The sequence below is a fragment of the Porites lutea genome, chromosome 4 (genome assembly GCF_958299795.1).
Source record: "Porites lutea chromosome 4, jaPorLute2.1, whole genome shotgun sequence".
Classification (NCBI taxonomy): Eukaryota; Metazoa; Cnidaria; class Anthozoa; order Scleractinia; family Poritidae; genus Porites; species Porites lutea.
The window spans coordinates 27,894,248-27,915,682 of NC_133204.1; the positions used below are offsets into that span (position 1 = coordinate 27,894,248).

Below are 21,435 nucleotides of genomic sequence, written 5' to 3' on the forward strand. Positions count from 1 at the left end.
ATGGCTTTTAAAGACAAACTGTTCAATGCTAGAGTTGATGCTTTTGTTGACAATAAGGCCGTTGTCGAGGCTTGGAACAACCAGGGTGGTAGAAGCTTGGAGCTTAATATGGCATTGAAACGGCTTTTCTTCACAACGTCGAAGCTTAGCTTATCTCTGCACATGTCTTACATTCCGACTGGTCAGAATCCTGCTGATGCTCCATCAAGGCGCCTGTCCCACTCGGATAGTAAATTGTCGGATGGCTTGTGGCAGATTGTTCAGAAGGAGTTTGGTGGTAGGGAAGGCCATACTTGCGACCTTATGGCCTTGGATTCGAATAGTATGACGGATGCGCACGGGTATTCTCTCCCTCATTTTACGCCGATTCCCTCTCCCGGATCGTCTGGTGTAAATCTCTTCACACAGGACCTTGCTTCCCTCGGAGCGCTTATGGCCAGACCGTATGTTTTCCCTCCCATGGCCTTAACGGGACCTGTCTTAAAATTTCTGCAGAGTTTTAAACAGTCGTGCACAGTAGTGGTGCTGGACGTGTTTCCTAAGAAGTACTGGTGGCCTCTCCTTATGAATAAAGCTGTAAAGAGTAGATGTCTGGCTGTTCGTGGCGATGGCAACGCTCTCTTGGTCCCGTCCAAAAAGGGGTGGCTGCCTCACAAGGGCATTCCTGGAGATCTCTGGGTTTTTGCAGTGTGTTTTTAGGTGTGTCTTGGCATACATTTTGACCTGTTGCGCTACTGGTTTGTGGTGTATGATAGGGTTCTTCTTTTCTGGTTTGTAGGAACTTCCAGTCATGGCAAAGCTGTTTGTCCAGTCGGTTAAATGCCCAACCTGTGGACACGCTAATGATTTTGACTTCCGTTTTTGTCAACGTTGTGGCTACAAGCGAAAGGTTATGACAACGCTTGGCAAGGAACACTCTGATGTTATCGTTGACCTTGATGGAATTGAAGTGCGGTTGCAGCAGTTACTTCACTACGATCAGGCAACCAGTTATGAAAAGCAGAAGGATTCTCTTCAGAGGGAACTTGAGGCTTTTCTTGGTGCTCTGCCGGGTTTTGTTACTCTCGCGACAGTGACGCCTAGGGACTTGTGACGCTTCCTGATCTTTAAAGACAAGCGTGGCAAAACACAGGTACACCTCAATACGTGTGAATTTTTGGGTCAGCATGGTAAACAGTCATGTGGCTGCCCCTTGAGATTGTCGTACAAGACTGTGGACTCTTACATAGGAAAGTTAAGATCGATTTTCCATTCCATTGGTCGGGACGGAGAGTGGGACAAGCGGCTAGGTCTTGGTAACCCAGCTTCTGATAAATTGGTTAAAGATTACCTTCGTCTTGTCACAGCGGAGCCGTTACAGGCCCGTGTTACTCCAAAACAAGCCACGCCATTCTTTGTGGACAAATTGACTCAGTTATCGAAGTATCTTGAAGGCGAGCTAGCGAGATCAAAGTCGAAACTTGACCGTTTCATTATCGCACGTGACCAAGCTTATTTTAAGTTGGCGTTCTTTAGTGGGGACCGCCCAGGAGATCTTGGTCAGGTAAAAGTTCCGGAGATCCTTCGTTTTCCAAATGATGATGGGTTCTTATTTAATCATACCTGGGGTAAGACTTTGCGGGATGGTGACAGTAATGTCTTTGGTGTTCGCAGAAATCCCCAGTCGGTCATCTGTCCTGTGAAGGGCGTTGAGCAATATGTCGAAGTGGCAAGGGAGTTAGGCGTTGATTTAACAAAGGGATATTTGTTTCGTCCGACAACTTCTAATAATGGTGTCCAAGATTCTCCATTTAGTTCTTCAGCAGCAGATGCGCGTCTTAACGTGTATCTCAAGCAGATGAAAGCTGATGATGGTGAGACATTGCATGGCTTTCGTTCGGGTTGTGCGATAACGTTGGCCCTCACAGGAGCGGATCTGTCTGAGATTATGGAACACGTGGGTTGGGCTAGGAGGCATACCGCCTTATATTACCTTCAGCTGGCCAAGGTTCTGAAACATGATGGCCCGTCGGGAAGACTTGCTACGCCTTCTGCTGAGAATGTGGTGGCTCCATGGCAGGATGTGAATCAGCTGAAACGTTTTGTGTGTGCTTTTCCAGCTGCTGAGCAGAGGAAACGCCCAGCAGAATGAGGATACTTTGTTTGGCTAGGGTGTTTTTGGAATGGATTATAACCTTTGTACTATCGTTTCTTTAATGAAGAGATGTTGTTATGGAAACTCATACCAGTTTAGTTTGATTATAATTGTAAACGTATAGCTGTGTCTTACTGTACTTGGGGATTAAAGTTATGAGAGGGGTTGGAGGATTGAGGATTGGGATGTTGTAAGAGGATTTGAGAGTCGGAGTGCAATTATCTAAGACTATTTAAGGAGCAGTGAGGGCTGTTGGGCGCTGATCAATCTTTTTTCCCATACCTTATTAGAACTGAGCATGAATATGAATGTATGTGAATAGAATACTATTCACAATACTCATAATGATATGCCAGGTTAAAATAATTCAATAATGGGTTCTTTCATGGCTAGTCTAGCGGTCTCACGTGCGATTACGTAATTACCGATAATAAATTCTGGTTTGGCGCGAAAATAGACCATTCTTGCTCAGTTTTTCAGCGGAGCCGCGAAGAGGTGGACGGCCCACCCAGTCCTGCCCAAAAATCGCGTGAGTCGTATCTTGAACTCTTCCTAAGCCAAGCTGTCCCAGCTTGGCTTAGTCCGCTGATCAATCTTTTTTCCCATACCTTATTAGAACTGAGCATGAATATGAATGTATGTGAATAGAATACTGTTTTTACGTAACCTTGGCAGAATTTGGGCACGGTACCCGGTGTTTTCGAGTACAAGATCAAGATCTTGGCGTCTGTCACAATCCTGGGTGTAACTACCACTTTTCGAGGGGGCCAGCCCAAAACCGCGGACAAAACGAAAACCGGGGGAATCCCATTCATTAAGATAACGTCACATGCTATTTTTGGGTGGTTTAACCGGTTCGACGGGTTTAATATCGATTTTGACATAGTAAGTAAGCCATGTGCGCCTCTTCGTTATTTGGCATCCCTGTCGTCTGTCACTTAAAATCACACACCGCAACGTAATTATGAAAATCCTATTCCCTGTCCCCTTTCTCCAATGAAAAAACGGAGATGGTCCTGTTCCGGGTCACTACAAATTTTGCATATTGATAAGAGCGAAGGTAAAGTAGATATTTATTTAAACAAACAGTTTACTTATCACTCTCTTTTCTTCTTATGTCTTCACAATTCAATTTTTTCGCCCCTCTTCTTCTCTTTTTTCTTTTTTCCGCCAAAATCTTAATATTCTCTCAACAAAACAAACACCACCAAATTTCTATTGTTCTCTCCCCCTCCCCCCCCTTCTCCTCCTCCTACTTGTCCTCCTCCTCCCTCCTCCTTCCTGCCTCCATCTTCTCCTCCCCTTCCCATTTTTTTGAAGGAGCGTGATAGGCGGATGCCTACAGGCTAGAGAAGGACCCGCTACAGTTGTAAACCAGCTGGAGAGAAGTAGAAGAATCGCATTACTTGAAGAAATATAAATAATAAAAACTGGATTCCTTTTTAAAGGTGTTTCACTCTCATTCAACACAGCAGCACAGACCATTCAAATTGCAGAAATCCACTTCGATTCCCAGAACCCTATGCCAAATAGTCCTTTTCAGCTTATTTGTTTTGTTTGTTCTATCAGATCACGTGATCGTGCCCCGGAGAATTTTTTCAAACTTCGTCCTATCCATGCGCATATTTGAACATAATTTATGGAAAGACATAAAGCAAATTCCCTAGAGAACATCACGTGGTCTGAATTGGGAAAACAAAACATACATATAACTGCTCGCAGAGATGGCAATTAACTTTATCATATAGATTTTTCATACGCAAATGAGTTCTGGCCAATCAGAGGAGCGAACGATGTTTTTACAGGTGTGAGAAAAATGTTACGTCCAATCACAAGTCAAGTGTGACATTCGTGCCAAAATTCAGGCCTTATATATAGGCGCTTGCAGCTTGCTGCGCTCTCGCTTTGCGAGAGCTTCGCAGACATTCAACAAGAAAAGGTTTTCTCGAAGAGTATTTCTCGTAAAAAAACAGAAAAACATTCCGGAAATTGGAGTGGAATAGTTTCCTGTATTTCTCTGTCGATGAAGAGATATGTAGAGAGCCAGCTAAACAACAGCGGAAAGGGGAAAAACAGAACGAGACGTAAGCTTAAGTTGTGCTCTTTATCGGAGCTACTTTGCCTCATAATGTAATACTATCTACAAACGTTTTTACTAATAAGCTCATACTACGATTTCGTTTTCATTTCGCGGTGTGTTGCGGGAAATTTTAGCATTTTGGAAAGATTTGAAGTAAAAAGGCCGCCAAAATGATGATTGTCTCAGTATGTGGCGCTTTTTTACGATTTTTAAACTAGGAATGTGCCTGAATCGGTCTTTAAAAATTAAAGTTTTTATTATTACTGTTTTTTAATTTTAATTTTGATTAATGTTTTTGTGTTTCCAGGACTCCTTTAGACAGCGGAGGGGGTAGGGGGTAGGGGGGAGGTGGCTGTACACAGGCTGGGTCGCTCTCAAGACATTAAGGATATACGAATGGATGAAAAATGAAAAATAAAATATGTATATGTATAAGATATTGGAAAAAAATTCCACATTATTTCATTGTTTACAAGTCATACTCAAGCCACGTCAATTGTAGCCCCGTTTATTCTATTAATTAATTGACTATTTTAAAAATAAATCATTAAGTCTTTGGCAATATCAGATTTATTTCTTATCCCTTACATACATGTAGTTAAGGAGCAGTTTTAACGCACGTGACGGAGTTCAAATTTCTGTCACTTTACCCTTCGTTATCAATTTGTTATCATGAATTGTCCATTCAAAGTTTAATAAACATTTAGTAAAGTTACAAGTTCAAAATTTAATATTTGTTTTGATTGAGAACAATTAGAATATCAAGTTGTGGCTGTTAGTGCCAGAAATTAAAACACTCAAAAGTATTCAAGGGTATTTCAGCATTCATTCATGGCTATTTTCAACAAAACAACAACTCTGCACGTGTATTAAGATTTTTGCTATACTTTTTTCTTTCTCTGCACGACTCCGATGTGAGGTTTAAGGGGAAAGCAAACAAACGGCCACTTAATTTTTCTTTCTCCTTCGGAACTTGGATATGTTTCTTCGTTGTTTAACCCCGGGAGAGCTCACTTTCATTTGACAAATTGAGTGAGTTGAACGTATGCCAGGTTATCTAAAACTCCCTATTTTAAAGGTTACGCATTCCACGTAAAAAGGAACTAAACAAGTTTGTGAAAAAATTGAGGCAAAAGTGAAAAAAAAATATACAGTAGGGTCACAGGAGATAATAATATTCAATTTCCTCTTTAGAGGCTTCGTCACTTCCTGTGTCTGAAACCACATCCTGTGTTTAACATACTCTTTACCTTGGTATTCAAGATCACGGCACGTACGTTGCAAGACTAGAGCTTACCCCGACCTATCATAGGTACTTTCTGACTACATTTAGTATTAGTATCTGTTTAGAAAAGCACTCTCCTTCTTAAAGTACGTGTTCATTCTGGAGGGTATCTCAGTGTTTTAGGTGCTGAACTCCGACGGAAACGCAGGCGAGGTCACACCAAAAACACTGAGCTAAATCGCGCCCATGATTTTCAGCAAGATGAGGTTGGCAATTAAGTAAGCAATGGCTAAAAAAATTGCATGTTGTTCCACTTTTTTAACACCTAAAACTACAGACGCAATCAAGAGTGACGCGTCTCCTCTGCATGATTGTAGAAATTTTGAATCATGGCTGCCACTCACGTAACTTTCCGTGTATATTTGCAGGTTAGTGTTGTCTGGCTGTATCAAGGTGAGAAGTTAAGGAAGAAAAACTTAGCTTGCACCATGTTTATGCCGTTACAGAGGGCGTTTTTAGCAGCTCTTATGGCTCTGATACCGGTTAAAGAATCATTCTGCACAACTTGCTCAGGTAGGTATGTTGCTCATTTTACTTCAAAGATCATGTTTACTGATTCATATCTCCCGACAGGCATATCTTTATCTGCAGTTCAAAATTGATTCATTTCATATATTTCGGTTCATCTCATTTCCACCAACGGGCATATTACGAACTCGCATGGCTAGTTCTTCAGTTTTCTTGATTAGCTCAATGGATAGAGAAGTGCGTCCCGTCATCGCAATGTTTTAATTCTCGGTCAAGCCCGTACGGAATTATTTCAGGTTAGGTTGGTTTTTACAGCGACTGAATTGCTCAGGTATTGTCTCAGTCTAATCTGATCTGATTGAACGAATGGAATACAGTGCTCCAAATAGCTCTTGCAGATTCAGGCAAGGACCAGAGTCTGAGTGTCAGGGTTTTATACAAAAATAAACTAGTAATAGTTGACACTACAGCTGCCCCCGCTCTGTTTATTGTCGGCTCGTTGCGTAGCTCTTTGAAATATACCGATTCATAAAGAAGATTTTCACGCATATTCCAAATACAAAGGTGAGATAACTACAGGAAACGCAAGGCTCCATGCACAGTTTCAGGTCGATTTACACAGCTTTGATCAAAACATTCTCAGTTTCTAGAATAGTTTATTCTAAACCATAGGAAAAGATTTAATAAAAAGTTGAATTTTTCGCTATTTCTAAAAGAATGACTTATTTCAGGAAATTTTGCCATCTAAACAGTTCATGTATTAGAAAAAGTATTACTTTAATGTTTATGAGTTTCTCGAAGAATAAATTCACGCTTTTGTAGCAAACCTCGGTAACAGATGTTTATGTTGGTTTCCGTCCGCCATGTTGGAACTCATCCAGGTGAGCACCAGCATGGCGTCTCCATACAAATCTCTATATTAAAGTTTGGGTAAAACATTTCTTCAGATATCTCGTATACGAAATATTCCTCTGACCTGAATCTTGGCGAGGGTCTTTGTATATGTACCTCCTTTCCGAGATATATGTACCTCCTTTCGCAGATTCTGGACTTTATCTATTGAACGGTTTTGATTTTTGTTTTGATCTATTTTGAATGGCGTGACACTGAAAACCAGCAATTCACACTCGTGCATTCTAGTCTTATTTTAAACTTTATAGCGGAAGGACACCTGTGAGCAGGGAACAAGTCAGCACAGAATTTGATTGTCGGCGAATTTCTGTAATCGTCCATCATTCTGCTAGTGAGAAGCTAGCCGTTGTTCACTCGTCTTGCTTGTTTGAGGCTAAGTCTTATTCCCGTCAAAGAGAGAGAAAGAGTGTCTGGCAAGGTTTCCAATGAAAGATTTGTGAACTCGTGTCTGGCAAACTCTCCCAGTGTTTATTGCGTTCGAGGTACGAGAACGCAACCCCTTATTTGTGTTGAATGTTTGGTGCATTATTGGGTCCCCTGTGTAATTAATAAAGATTGCATTTGTCGTCGTTGTCGACACACATTTGCCTCGCTTTGAGGCGCTTGCTTAAGTTTTGCCTCACTTTGACGAACTAACTCAGGTGGTGATTCCTGCGCCCTCAAGCGTTTGCTGAGGACTTTTAGCGTTCATCTTTCAAGCGTTCATTTCTTTCATATTTCAAGAGTTTGCTGAAGGTCTACTATCGATCTGTGTTTGCTGAATCTTTCAAAACGTTCATCTCTCAAAAGTTTCGGCGGCCGTTGTACCACAAAGTAAATCTACCGAGTTGTGTAGCTCGGCGGCCGTTGTGCCACAAAGTAAATCTACAGAGTTGTGTATCTCGGCGGCCGTTGTGCCACAAAGTAAATCTACCGAGATGTGAAGCTCGGCGGCGCCGTTTCATCATGACTTGTGATATTTTCGGCACCGGACAGACGAACATTTGATTTTAGGTTTATGTTATTTATTTGGAAAAACTTATAAACAGCCCACAGAAGCTCCACGCAAGTCACTGAAATCAACAAACTCGATCAAACTACTGCACTTATTGAGACGGGCCATACCGGCGATATCACTAGCCTTCAAGGCTTTTTCATAATGATGCACAATTTAAATAAAGGTTTCGCTGTAAGCAATCCTTACGTTTAAAATATGTCACGATCAAATTAACGCCCGGTTTCTATAAATCGCTACCATCGCTGTGATCGCTGCGATCGCTGAGAAAAAAAAAATTCAGCGATCGCAGCGATCATTGCGATCATATGAAACCACTTCCCAGCGATTGCAGCGACAACAATCGCTGAGATACAAAAAGTTCTATCTCAGCGATCGTTGTCGCTGCGATCGCCGGAGAGTGCATGGTTTCCATGTGATCGCTGAATTTTTTTTCCTCAGTGATCGCAGCGATTACAGCGATCGTAGCGATCATATGGAAACCGGGCTTAATCTATCGCAATAACCATCCACCCTTCCTCCTCAACTCCTACCTGTACGCCTTACAAACATATCGAACGCAATCTTCTAAGCTCCGATTACTCCTAGTATATACACATTTATACGCACCTTATAACTTCTTTTGCGCTTAACGAGTGTCGATAAAATTTTGGTCCATAACTTTCACTGAAACAACTGCTCCACAGAATGTCACTGATAACACGTAACGCAAAAGAGTGTCGAAGTATGACTGCACAATAAATGTCTAGAAGTTTGCGCTCATCGGGCTCTATGTCCAAGACACTGCGGCTACCCTTTTTAATAGCCTTCGATCCTGATAATCCTAAAGAGAAGTGTGACGAATTTTAAGCCATTTAGTTCGCGCATTTCGTAAATTCTTAAAGAACCGGGCACAGGCCAGCTTATCTTAATTGTAGTTTAAGTTTTATTCATACGATCATTGTAAACACTTTCTGTTTAAATCGTTTTTTGGTCTATTATTTTTTTCATAGTATATTGTTTATTGTAAATATTTGATACATATACATATATATTTTATTTTTAGTCATAAGTAACAAATGGCATGAAGAGCCACAATGTGGAAACCCTGTTATTAAACCGATTACTTACTTACTTACTTACTTCTTTTTACTTTTAATATCTTTTTGTAGTAAACAAGTTATCTATATGGAGAATTTAACTTCACTAAAACTGTAACAACAACAAACTTTATTAATAAACAGATTATAGTATAGAAGCATTTCCCGCAGCTAGTAAGGCTATTCGAGGCGGGACAATGCGTGCAAAATATGAAATTAAGACTAAGGCTAACTAAGGAAAGTTTCAGGTTACAAATAGATGAAATAAAAATCGTAATATAGATTAAGACTAGATAACACGATAAAGAAGAAAGAATTAAATAAATAAATTGTAAAAAGAAGAAACTACTGGCTAATATGCAAGAATTTATTTTTCGACATTTTTGGCTAATTTTACCTTTTTAATTAAGGTGGGCGTATCAATATAGTCATATTCTGAATTTAAAATGTCAAAAAGTAATTTGCGGAGTGTTTTTTTGAATTTATTCTTCGAGAGATGTCGGATGTGACAGGTTATTTCATTCCACAGCTTTGCTCCAAAGCGAAATAAAGACAGTCTATATGATTCTAGATCGGAACTGTGAACATAAAAATTTCCTGAAGCCGATGCTCTTGCATTGGTAAGAGTGGCAAGTACTTGTTTTTTTCTTTAAATAGATTTAGAATGCCAGAAGGTACCTCATGGTTATTGACATCATGCATAAAATTAGATATAGTCTGATAATATAAAAAATTCAAGGGTAAAACGTTGGCGTCAATGAAGTGAGGTATTGTGTTTTCGCGTCTGTCCGAGAAGTCTATTATCCGAAGAGCTCTTTTTTTGTAGCAATAGGGTTTTCTTGTTCCTATTTATATTCACGCCTAAAAGACGGGAATGGGTGTGCAGCTCGAACTATGGAGCCTGAGTATTTAATGCCGTCCAAATAACATACAGAGTTCAACATCATAACTAAAGAATGGTATACAGATATTCCTAAATAAAGTCACTCAGGCTAAACTATTCACGTGCGCCGCCTGCTATAAGAACCCAAAAAACCCAATGGGAAAAAATTGGGAACGTATTCCCCAACTGATGCAGTCGCACAACCCCTGGGGGTTAAAGGTAAAAAATCAATAGATAGATGAATAAAGTAAGATATAAAAAGAAAAGTTGATAGTTCGAGAGCTGAGATGAGTAGATGACAACTGTCAAAACCTTATATACCTAATACCAATAGAGTCAATTAACGCCATAACGGCTCACGTGCGTTCATACCAATAGGAAAGTATTTACATTCTCTGTCACTACCACTACGTTTAGCTCCGCCGAATGTAAATACATAGATGTGTCTTTGCTGCTAGGCCTTAAGCAGCAAGTCGATATGTAATATATGGGTAAATAAGTGATTTATAAATTTAATATTTAATATTTTTCTTGGATTCAAGAGCAGCATGTTCATTTTTCCCGTCATCAAATAAACATATTTTAGGCTGATAATTAGGCTTTTTTCGTTTAGGATGAAAGATTACAGAATTGCATTTACTAAAAAATCTTAAGAGTCAGCTTATTAGATGTTAACCAGTCGTAGAGTTTGCCCAATTCAGTATTGACAACCGTTTTAAGAACTTTCAATTTTTTTCAGCAAAAATTATATTGGTACCGTCAGCGAAGAGATAGAATTTAAGTTTAGTAGAACACTGGTGGAAATCATTAACATACAGAAAAAAAGAGAAGAGGGCCTAAAACGGAAACTTGAGGAACTCCACAGCTGATTGTGGCTTTATTTGATCTGTGTCGCGTTCCCACGGGTGGAGTTCGCAGTGTTCAACCTGACGCTCCACGATTGATTAAGGTTCGTTTATTGTAAAATCGTAGAAGCATATAGTGAGAAGTTATTGTTCCTCCAAGCGTAGAAAAGAAAAGAACGACAAAATAGCAAAAATTGAAATGAAATAACTCCGTAAAATCTTCGTGTATTCTCCGATGAGATCTGGTAAAACTCTGAGGCTAGTCAACTGTGATAATAATGATAAATGTCAAAACTGGTAAAAAATTAGCGAATTAAACAAAAATACAACGAGCGTAACGCAATGTATGAATTCACAACTTATGTGATCAGCAATTTGAGTGGTTAGGGTGCAGTTTTTGAGATATGAGGAAAACCATTGGTTGACTAATCCACGAAAGCCGTAGAAGTTGAGTTTATCCGAAGTAGAATATTATGATCAATGGTGTCAAAAGCTTTATTGAGGTTAATAAACACTCCACAAGAGTATAGACCTTGATTCATATTGGCCTGGATTGCATTAACGGTGTCTTATATAGCATGTTGAGTAGAATGTCCTTTGCGAAAGCCACACTGGGAAGAGAAAGTTGAATTGTGTTTCTCAATGTAATTCATCATTCTAGTATACATAAGGCGTTTAAATATTCTGTTGAAGTTTGACAGTAAAGACATAGGTCTATAATTATTTGGGTCCTTCTCGTGATCAGATTTAAAAACAGGCACATTTTTGGACAATTTCAATTTTGTAGGGTATCTCCCTAGGCTGATAGAAATAATAAATAGTTCCGAAAGAAGAAGGGCTATGATGCCAATTCAGCATTTTAGTAGCTTTGTCGGAGAGGAGTATAAACGGTGTGATTTTTTACAAGGCAGAGAAAATATATCAGTCTTTAGATAATCATATGCTATTGGTTGAAAAAACGAAGATGGTATTGGAGACATAGTTTTGTTAACAAAGTCGAGATAATGGTAGTCTTTACACTAGAGCCTAAATAAGCTAAGAAATATTTCAAGACAAGTAAATTTTAAATTCTTCAAGTAGAAGAAAGCTTCACACACAACCTATCTTTTTTGCTTCAGGTTTGCTTAAGCATATTTTCCCACACAACATAATTAAGATTGATTGACATTCTTCGCCTTTCTCAAAGCTTAGAAACCGCAAGTTCGCTAAGTCGGTTTCAAGGATGGTTTTCAAGTCACTTGAAACTTTCTTGAATCGTTATAACTTTCCGACCAGGGGGGGCTGGCAACGGCCTCTGATCATGCCGCTTTTCGGCTTTCCATGATCGCCCCAGTTAAGAAATCTGTCAATCATCCGAAAACTGTAGCGAGCATGCGCGGAACGGGTTGGGAAAACAAGTTCGTCTTAGCAGCTTCTTCGCAGCGATTCGGCAGTGTGAAGTGAAGTTGCTTTTGGTCCCGTTGGTCATTGGGTTTCTTCGTTTTGTTCCGCGGTAATGTGGAGCTTACGTTTTCCTTTCTTCTGGTCTTGCGTTTGTCATTAAATGCGGCCCGGTTTACTACGGTAAGAACGAGACCAGTGAACATGTTTCTCGATGCCCGACCTTTTGATGATTTGTTTCTGTTTAGACGACCCAAGAATTGCAAGAGTAAAAGAAGGACCAACCCTCCAATACGTATGTAGAAAAGTTTATGTTTTCAATCGAAAGGCCCAAAATTAATTCTTCGTGGTATTAAAAAAAGGGCAGTGACTGGCATGTGGTTGAGTAGAAGAGTTGTCAGAGTTCAGCTGAGAGTTGTTTACGGCTTCACTACACCTTTAAGACGACAAGAAATGATGATTGAGATTCTCAGTTCTACATCCTTGATTGTAAACTTATCTTGGCAGAGTGGTGTTGGATGATTGAGTGGCATGGTCAAATCTGGTAGTTCATGTATTTCTTTATGTACTAGAAGCTAATTAAATTTTGCCAAGAGATCATTCTCTCTTGATTTTGCACATGTTGATATGCTTAAGTTCTTTTCTTCGTGCGATTTAATTTAAACTTTACCGTAGTTTCTAACAAATGAATCTTAGGCAGATGAAAAGGTAATTATCTTTTGTGTTTGGAATTCTCTTTTCATGACAGCAGTTACTACACTGCCTTCAGTTTGAGTTCTAATTCAAGTGTGTTTTGTTGCAAAAAAAGATTATAAATTTTAAAAACTACACTACCCCTTGGAACAAGATTATGGTTTAAAAAAGATTAGCTAAGTTCAGAAAATAAATCTTCAAGTTTGCATGTTTTGACAAGGACTACATCTGGCTAAATATGCTTCCAAGGGAATGTATAAAGTCAGGAAAATGGTGACATTTCTATTTTTGCCTTTCCTTTGCCCACGATGATCAGTTTTTGCCATACAGTTGCATGTAATTTTTTACTCTTTTGGTCATCAACCTGCCAGGTTAGTTTGTGTCTGTATAAAAATGTAGTTAATGAAATCAAACCCTCTCAACTTAAAAATTACCTTGTACTAGTGGATATGCAAAACACCAAAGGATATCTTGGAAAAAAATGTAAAATGATTATTAAGATAATATTATTAATTTTGTAGTCAACAATAACAGTTAGAAACTTGTGTTGAGGCAGGCAAAAACATTTTTCAGAGACCATATACCTTCACTGACTTTGCTGTTAAAACAAGTGGTAAAAGGGTATTAAAATGTGAGATCACCTCCCTGGACTTGCACTGAAAGAGAGTATGAGTAGTAGGACACATTGTTCATTTCCCCCACCCTTTTTATGCCAAAAGACCTGATTTTATAACCCTGATTCACTTCAGTTAGCATACAGAATTAAGTTAGCTTTTAAACTTAGAAAGATGGAAAAACTTGGGGAAAAAATTGGCGGTACCAAAAATGTAACTACAGACTGCTCTTCATCAACCTTCACAGCCCAAACAGACACCCTGTTCAAAACTGTAAAGGGTGAAATGGTCACCACCCTAATTAAGCAGCACATACCCATCTAGGCCAAATAAGCCAAGGGTAGTATGTAGAAAGAACTGCTGAGGGGATTGGGCTCAAGGGACAATAACTTCTTTTGATGGTTGATAAAAAAGTCAATTTTACCTTGTTTATTTTACTTGTAAATCAGATTCATAACTTACACAAACAATATAAGTTGTACATTTTTCAAGGTCCTTCTGATTCTCTTTATAAACTTTGCAAAACATTCAATTTTCCTTTTTCTGTTTCTTGTACTTCAGTCCTTTGAGGGATTTTCTCAATGTATACTGAGCATACCCCTCTCTGATGTACTCACTCTTATTAGCAACTGGATCAACCTCTTGTCCCCACACTCAGATTCAAGTATAATTCAAAACTATGGGGTAATTTTTGTACAAACAATTTCAAGGAAGTACTTAAAACCGAAGTCATTATCTAATATAAAACTACTAAATACGGTATTGCTGTTGGAGATATTTATTGATTATCACTCACACGATATTCCAGTGAAGGTTTTGAAGATTCAGTAAGCCCTTCCCCGTAGCCTTTTGATATTAAAAATAGCTTATACTGACAGACCCAGTGTATGTGAAGCAAAGTGATTGGAACATTTAACCTGTCTTTTACTAAATTAGCCCTGTATTCTGTATTTACGCTCACAAATATTTGTTGTGGCTCCCGGTGTACAAACAAACTTACGAACAGCGAAGTACAAAATTGGTTTAATGAACATTCCCATATGACTGTTGCAAGACTCATACTATAATGAGCTCGAAGCATATGTTTAGGATAAGGCAGAGAGTTCTTAATACCACCGTAGGTGAAAAAAATATAAGAGATGGAGCAGGCCGCCCTGAGGCTGGTCGCTCGAAAATTTACGAAGCTTATAAATAACTGAACTTGCCAAGGTGCCGAATCACGATAAGCGAAGTCACTCATGAACTGCTCATACATCACGCCACCTGATGTCCAAAAATTTCATGAAAAAAGTTCATGAAAACCTTTTCTTGATGTTTGGACGCCGTGAAACGTAAAATCGAGCAAAAACTCATCATCTTTCCATGTCCGCATTCTCCGCCATATTTGTTTTGAAGGAAAATTGGTACTCAGTGTCACTCGGCCAAATTTCCTAACTAGGGCAATCATGTAAACTCGGTTCCAGACCTCGCTGCCAGCCCCCCTGTTTCCGACTTTAATGAGATGCAAAGTAAAATCACTTGAGATTTTACTTAGGCCTTCACTCGTAATTTTTGGTTAAGTAAAACTTAGCAGCTCTTAAGTCTTACTTAACAGCCTAGTGTAAAGACAACCAATGTTGTTGGGAAGAAGGAATCTTATGTTGCGTGTTTACTCCCAACAGACGAAAAATGTTCATCGGCAATATTAGGAATACGTGAAAAATTCTTGAATGGTTTATTCTTACAGATAGGGTCCTTAATTACAATAACAGTGTTGAGCTTTTTCTAAGGCGAAACGATACCTCATTAATAACTGTCCAAGTTTTTTTAATATTTGACATGTTGGCTTCTAAGTAATCACTGTAATACTTCTTGCTGATACGTATTAGACTTGAATTTTATTTCTATAATAGTTATATACCTTATCTCATCGCCCGATGCGTAGAGTTTGTTTTTCATCCTTGTAGATACCTTTAATCCAGTGGTAATTCAAGGCTTGCAAAGCACTTTTCTTTGGCGACTAGATAATTTTGGCAAGGAGCATGTTTATTAACAATTGTGTTAAACTTGTTATAAAAAGAAGAAAACAACAGGTCCGCATTATTTTTACGGCTACTAAGACTGTCATCCCAGTGAACTTTGGAAAGATCATCATTGAAACGAACAGCAGAAAATTGTGAGTAGTCGCGAAGTTTAATAGTTTTACCTTGCTTGTATTTATCTAGATTTATCTATCGCTGATTTTGACACATACCTGTGAAAAATGGCCGCTAACATCCGTAACAATATTACCACTACCAGGAATTTTATTTGGGTAATTAACGAAAATGTTATCAGTTAGGATGGCTAAGGCTCTGTGAACTCGTATAGCTTATCAACTGTTGGAATGAGATAGCAACTCTGTAGGTGTAATAATAAGTTATGACTGAAGTGGAATCTTTCACATTTAAGCAGGTCTATATTGAAGTCGCCCATTATATATAAGGCTTTATTAGTCAAAGAAAACTTTTCAATAGTTTCTTCGAAATCTGTCGGAAAAACGTCAGGGGAGTTGTGGTGACGGTAAATGATTCCACGTATTATATTTTTGTTAGTGGAGAAAAATATTTCGATCCACAAAGCTTGGAATGCCTCATTAGAGGACGTTTCTATGAACTTGTAATCCAGTAATTCATCAATAAATAGGACAACACCCCACGAAGCCAAAGGTGTAGGCACAAATTCAAATACGTAGCTTGGTATGCTCGGGCGTGTTGTATTGTCATTAGAGGTTGTGATTTTTGTCTCATAGACTCCAACAAACGTTATTTTCTACTAATTAAACGCTGAATTTTCGCGCGCAAAATTAAGAAGTAATTTATCACCCATGATATTATGAATAGAAACAAATACAAATTTCATCTTTAAGTTTATTCTTCCAAGAGATATGCATTGCTGCTTGCCATTTGCCTTGTATTACTAGCTTGTCGTTATGAAAAATACTCCGGCCTGTGAGAACCCCTGTTCATTGCCAAAGAAATGTGGCACAAAAACCTATCTGATATGTGTAGACCCGTTAGAACAACGCAGTGTCGCCGAAGTCCCCGTTTTTAGGTGTAAACAAAAGCTCCATCTTCATTCGATATGGATTCTGACTTCACTAACAAGAGACATTCAAAGTGAAAAGTTTATTTAGGATGCTTCAGTCAGCCCTCCGATACCATTGGGTGTATCCAAGTTAAGTTACACCAATGCCATAGCTGTAGCAAAACACTATCATATGTTCTAAGCTAGAACATGTGACACGCCAGATACGAAAGAACCACTAAAAACCACCCTTGAGAAGTGGCCAGAAAATCTGTGAAAACGTATTCCTCTACTACTGCAGTGGTACGGAACCCCGGGGAAAGGACTGAAGCCAAAACATAGAAGGCGAAATACTTTATTACAATATAGGCCAGTCCAAAAAGAACTAGTTCCAAAGGAGCACAGGATCAAATGCCTAAATACCTAAACCAGTACCCAAACATGGTTATTCCGAACTCGAAAGAATATGAGATCCACTGGAAAATAAACTTTACTAAACTAGCAGCAACCGTCGGTAGGAAGTGCTGCCGAACATGTGGGTTTACCTTGGAGATGCGATTGATGAAAACCCGGTTTCATATCAGAGATTACCCTTCTAGTTCCAGTCAACAAAAGGAACCTCGCCAGATGGTAAACGTGGAAAATGGATTGAACAACACAGTAAACGAGACTCGTATTTATTTAATTCAACCATTTTATTCACAATTGCTTGGACACAATAATCAGCCTGTGAATGGTGAGAAGCGAGGAGAGAATACAAACCCCAGGGTACCTCTTAACCTTGCGTTCAGAATATTAGTTTCTTACTAATTCGTTCCCATGTCTCTCAAACGTCAGATATTACATTTCTTGAGTCGGCATATCAGTTATCTTGATTAGTGCAGCAAAGGGTTAAGGGAGTGGATTCATTTTTAGCCTGATTGGCGTATAGCCGTTGCATTGTTCACTGGAAGTTTTTGTTGTTGTTGTTGTTGTTGTTTTTTCAACTTCAAGTATCAATAGGCCATTTCATGGTTCGTAAAACTATCACTTTCAAAGTGAAGTTGTGAGAGCAAAAACTTTCTTGTGAAAACTGATAATATTTATTAGCATGAGAGGGCGAATGCGACGACTGCTATACGAGTTTGCTGCGAATGAATTCACACTAAAACGGTCCTTACCCTCACTGCCGTTGCAGCTAGCGCCACGTTTACAATACCAGGCCGGTTACTTGAGGAAATTATCTTTTTTCAGCTCCTGAAATCCGTGTGAAGCCAAATAGCAATGGTTCTTTTTATGCTAGCGAAAAGTCAGATGTAAAGTTTTCCTGTAACATCCGACGAAAAGGTCGAGAATTGTACCAAGTGCACTGGGAGAAGGACAATAAAACACTCCGAGCAGCCGACGATAAACGATTGACTATCAGGCGGCGATGGTTAAAAATAAAGAATGTCAAGAGAGACGACGCTGGTCTTTACTCGTGTATTGTTCTGAACAAGTGTGGAGGGAGGAACGTTGTTCACATTCGCCTGTGTATCCGAGAATGTAAGTACGGTATGTAGTGTACCTCAAAACCCTATTCAAACCGTTGGTGGGGAGGGGGGGCGCTTTAGAGGACACCCTCGCTTTAAATTTGAATAACTTCAAAACCGTTCAAGTTACGACCGCCAAACTGAGTGAGTTTTCCTCAAATTTATCGAGAACCGTCGTGACGTATACGTCAAAATTGATGTTAACATAGCAACTGAATTTTGACAGCCTATTTTTCAAAATCTGCTTTTCTCTTTAAAAAAAGATTTGGTTTTGTTTCGTTTTTTAGTGAATAATTTGTGAAAAACAGATCGAAACATGAATATAAAATGACCAAAGTGTAATTTCAGATTTCGACTTCCTTTTTTTTAGTACACATATCAAATTTTCTATCAGGATAACCTCTATTTTTACGGATTTTAAGCAAAGTTCCAGTTATTTCTTTTATAACAAATATCGGCGTCATGTTATTCCTAGATCTTAGAGATGATGAGTACATTATTCTCTAGAGTTTTAGTGGCCATATCATGAGCGCTTTTCAAGTAACAGAGGGGAGTGGGGTGGGGGCTCCGAGATCCCGGTCGCTTAAATCAAAGAAAAGCCCGGACTGACACAGAAAAACCCTCGCGTAAACCATCTGATATCCACACTCAGACATAATATAGTTTAAACGAGAAGTACGGATATTCCAAATTTTACCAAGCGAGTGTTTGTGGGTTGGCTGTTTGTTTTGGTGGGGTGGGGAATGACGAGGTATTCTTGTTTTCCTCATTATTCAGTCCAGGTTATCAGGGCATATTTATATTAAGTATATCAGGTGAGCCAGCTTGCTTTACAGTGTGACTACTGTAACACGGGCACTTAGACTTAGTTGACCAATCTGGTAATTGTCTGCTACTAATTATTTATTTCATATTTCAATTTTTAACAACCCCCAAATCCAATATCTTCCCTTTTTCTCCAAATTTCAAACATCACCTCCCCCCCCCCCCCCTCTAAATTTTAGACATTAAAAACATCAAAAAATTCATAAATAATTATTGAACTAAGGACTGTAACTTAATTGAGTCACTTTTTGATTGAATCAAATCTTGGCTAGATATTTAATGTTAAGAGAAAGGGTAGAAATCAACCAAAAATAACGGTTTTAACCAGACTGCCCCCTTAGCACTTAGAAGACATTACTTGTTTGACACAAGCTGTTATTTCGTGATCTACTAGCAATTTCTTTGCTACCATTGCCGCGCTTTAAAAACTACATGGGACGTCAAGCCAAAATTATTAGTAACGAAAAAAGTATTAGGACCTCTCAGGAGACACCGGCTTTGTTCAGCGCGTTCAAAAGTTCATGTCTGTAGGTTGTGACTGGTTAATTTCGATCCATGTTGTTTATTTCGTTTCCTGGTAATTATGACTGACAACTAACTTTCTCCGAATGTATTGTTATTTTCCTGAATTCCAATTGGTCAACTTTGTCTAAGTGGCCCCGGTTAGAGTAGTCGCAGGTCGCTTTCCATTCAGCAAAAAATTCGGTTTCAAATTTCGGAAATTCCACGGGCCCAATGGAACGGTACATTCCGGTTGCAAAGACCCAGCCCAAGCCACCGCGCGTTTTGTTATTGTTCTTGTCAACAGGATGCCACAGAGCGCTACAGGGGACAAAAATTTTGTCAAATGGAAAGGGACTTTTCGGTCCCACCGACCGAAACGACCAGAAAGGTCAAAGAGGTTCACCTTCAAAGCTGGTCCCGAATATTCCAGTCGAACCAAACCAAAATGTCCGGAATTTTGGGTTGAATGGAAAGCCCCCGCACTGTAAGTTTTGGCTTAGCTTATGCCTTATTTGCATATACTTTATGTGACTGTTGGGAGGGCATGATGAATGCCGATAAACCTTAAATGAAATATGGTATTTGAACTCGTCTATGCCACACTGTTGGCAAAGACGAGGCGAAGCCTACGATCTCCCCTCTTCCCCGCAGCCATATATACAGGAGGAAATCTTTTAGCTCTCAGACGCAAGCAACTCTCGGTATTTTTGGTACGTTATTTCTTCCCATAAAAGACTGAGAGTAATTTGTCCAACAAAATGTTGGAGTTGTTGTTGTTGTAATTAAAATACAGACAAGATCTTGCGCTGCCGGCTGCTTGCGTCGGTTCTAGTATTGTGATGGCAGTTTTGTAAGTCGTTTTTGACTCTTTGAAATTGTTTTAAAGTTTCTGACTATGATTATTCTTTTTTGTTTAATTGTTGTTGTTGTTTAAAGTGCTCCCTACACCTACAGTGAACAGGAATTTAACATCAGGTAAGAATAGCAACGAGTAGGGCACTTCCTTATAGTTTACCAAGCAGGCAATGGTTTTTCTTTTAACACAAACACCCTTCGCTTTCTTCTTATAGCGGCCCCGAGGTTTACTGTAGCAAAACGCAATCTACAACAAAATCTGATAGCCCTACCGGTCGGTAACTCAGTAAAACTTGACTGTTCCGCTAAAGGATATCCTCGCCCCAAGATAGCATGGTATAAGAACGGAAAACACTTTAACGAGAGAAGAGGTCGTTTGCTATACTTGGATGGAAAGTATGTGTTGCGTTTAAAGGACGTGGTACCGTCAGATACTGGAAGATACACCTGTAACGTCAGTAACCATCTTGGATGGATCAACCATTCATACTATGTTCAAGTGAATGGTAAGGTGTTGCCGTGACTCACATGAACAACAGCCACAACCCCTCTTATCAAGAGCTTCATTGCTTGGGGAGGGAGAGGTAGGGGAGGCGAGAGAGGAAAGGGCGGGATTTGGGAGTTCTATAAGTGTGGGAAGCAGGAGAAATAGGAAGGAACTACGCAGTAACGCTTTATATTTTGCAATCGAAAAACACGGCTAAAGGGAGGAAGCCAAAAAGGCGGCTGGAGCCGGGAATGCAAGGTACGAGAGGAGGGAGCATTTGACATGACTCCCCTGCCCACAGGAGAGGGCAGGAGAGTCATACTCTAGCAGTTACGGTAGAAGGAGATGAAAGTAGCCGGCCAAGGATGGCTAACTAGCCGGCGGTTTTGGCCGGCTACCGGCCCTTATTAACAGCCCTGTGTATGCTAGCGACGTCAACACTAATATATAGATTTAGCCAGGGCTAAAAGCGAAGCTCTCGATAATATTTATATTTTGTTCAAACAAAATATAAAATCGTGTAATGCTAGGCGGCGAAGGCAACGCCGGAGAACGGTGAAAAACAGCAATAGGTCTAATTAGCAAAAAAGCAACTTTGCACGTGCAGCACACTTTTTTTGTACATTTCTTTGCCGTTGTTTTGCACGACTACAACGTGAAACTTCCAGAAACTTCTTAGTTACACGTTTTATGGAGAAAATGTCGTACTTTTTCTCGTTCACTGTTATAATAAATTTCTTACTTACTTACTTAGTTACTTACTTACTTAGTTACTTACTTAAAAACAATCTAAAATTAACACTCGAAGCAGAAGCAATTCGATTTTGTGAAAAAAGTGCTT

At 39.4% G+C, this 21,435-nt stretch overlaps 1 protein-coding gene across 1 annotated transcript in view; it reads left to right on the forward strand.

Annotated features, from left to right (window-relative positions):
• Window positions 1-5,828: 5,828 nt before the first annotated feature.
• Window positions 5,829-21,435, forward strand: part of LOC140934489 (fibroblast growth factor receptor-like 1) — a 16,215-nt gene continuing 608 nt past the window's right edge. Inside the window, exons 1-4 of the mRNA XM_073384105.1 lie at window positions 5,829-6,012; window positions 17,646-17,936; window positions 20,189-20,227; window positions 20,323-20,691. Of these exons, the coding sequence (XP_073240206.1) occupies window positions 5,829-6,012; window positions 17,646-17,936; window positions 20,189-20,227; window positions 20,323-20,630 (822 nt within the window). The 3' untranslated portion in view covers window positions 20,631-20,691. The remainder of the gene's footprint in view (window positions 6,013-17,645; window positions 17,937-20,188; window positions 20,228-20,322; window positions 20,692-21,435) is intronic.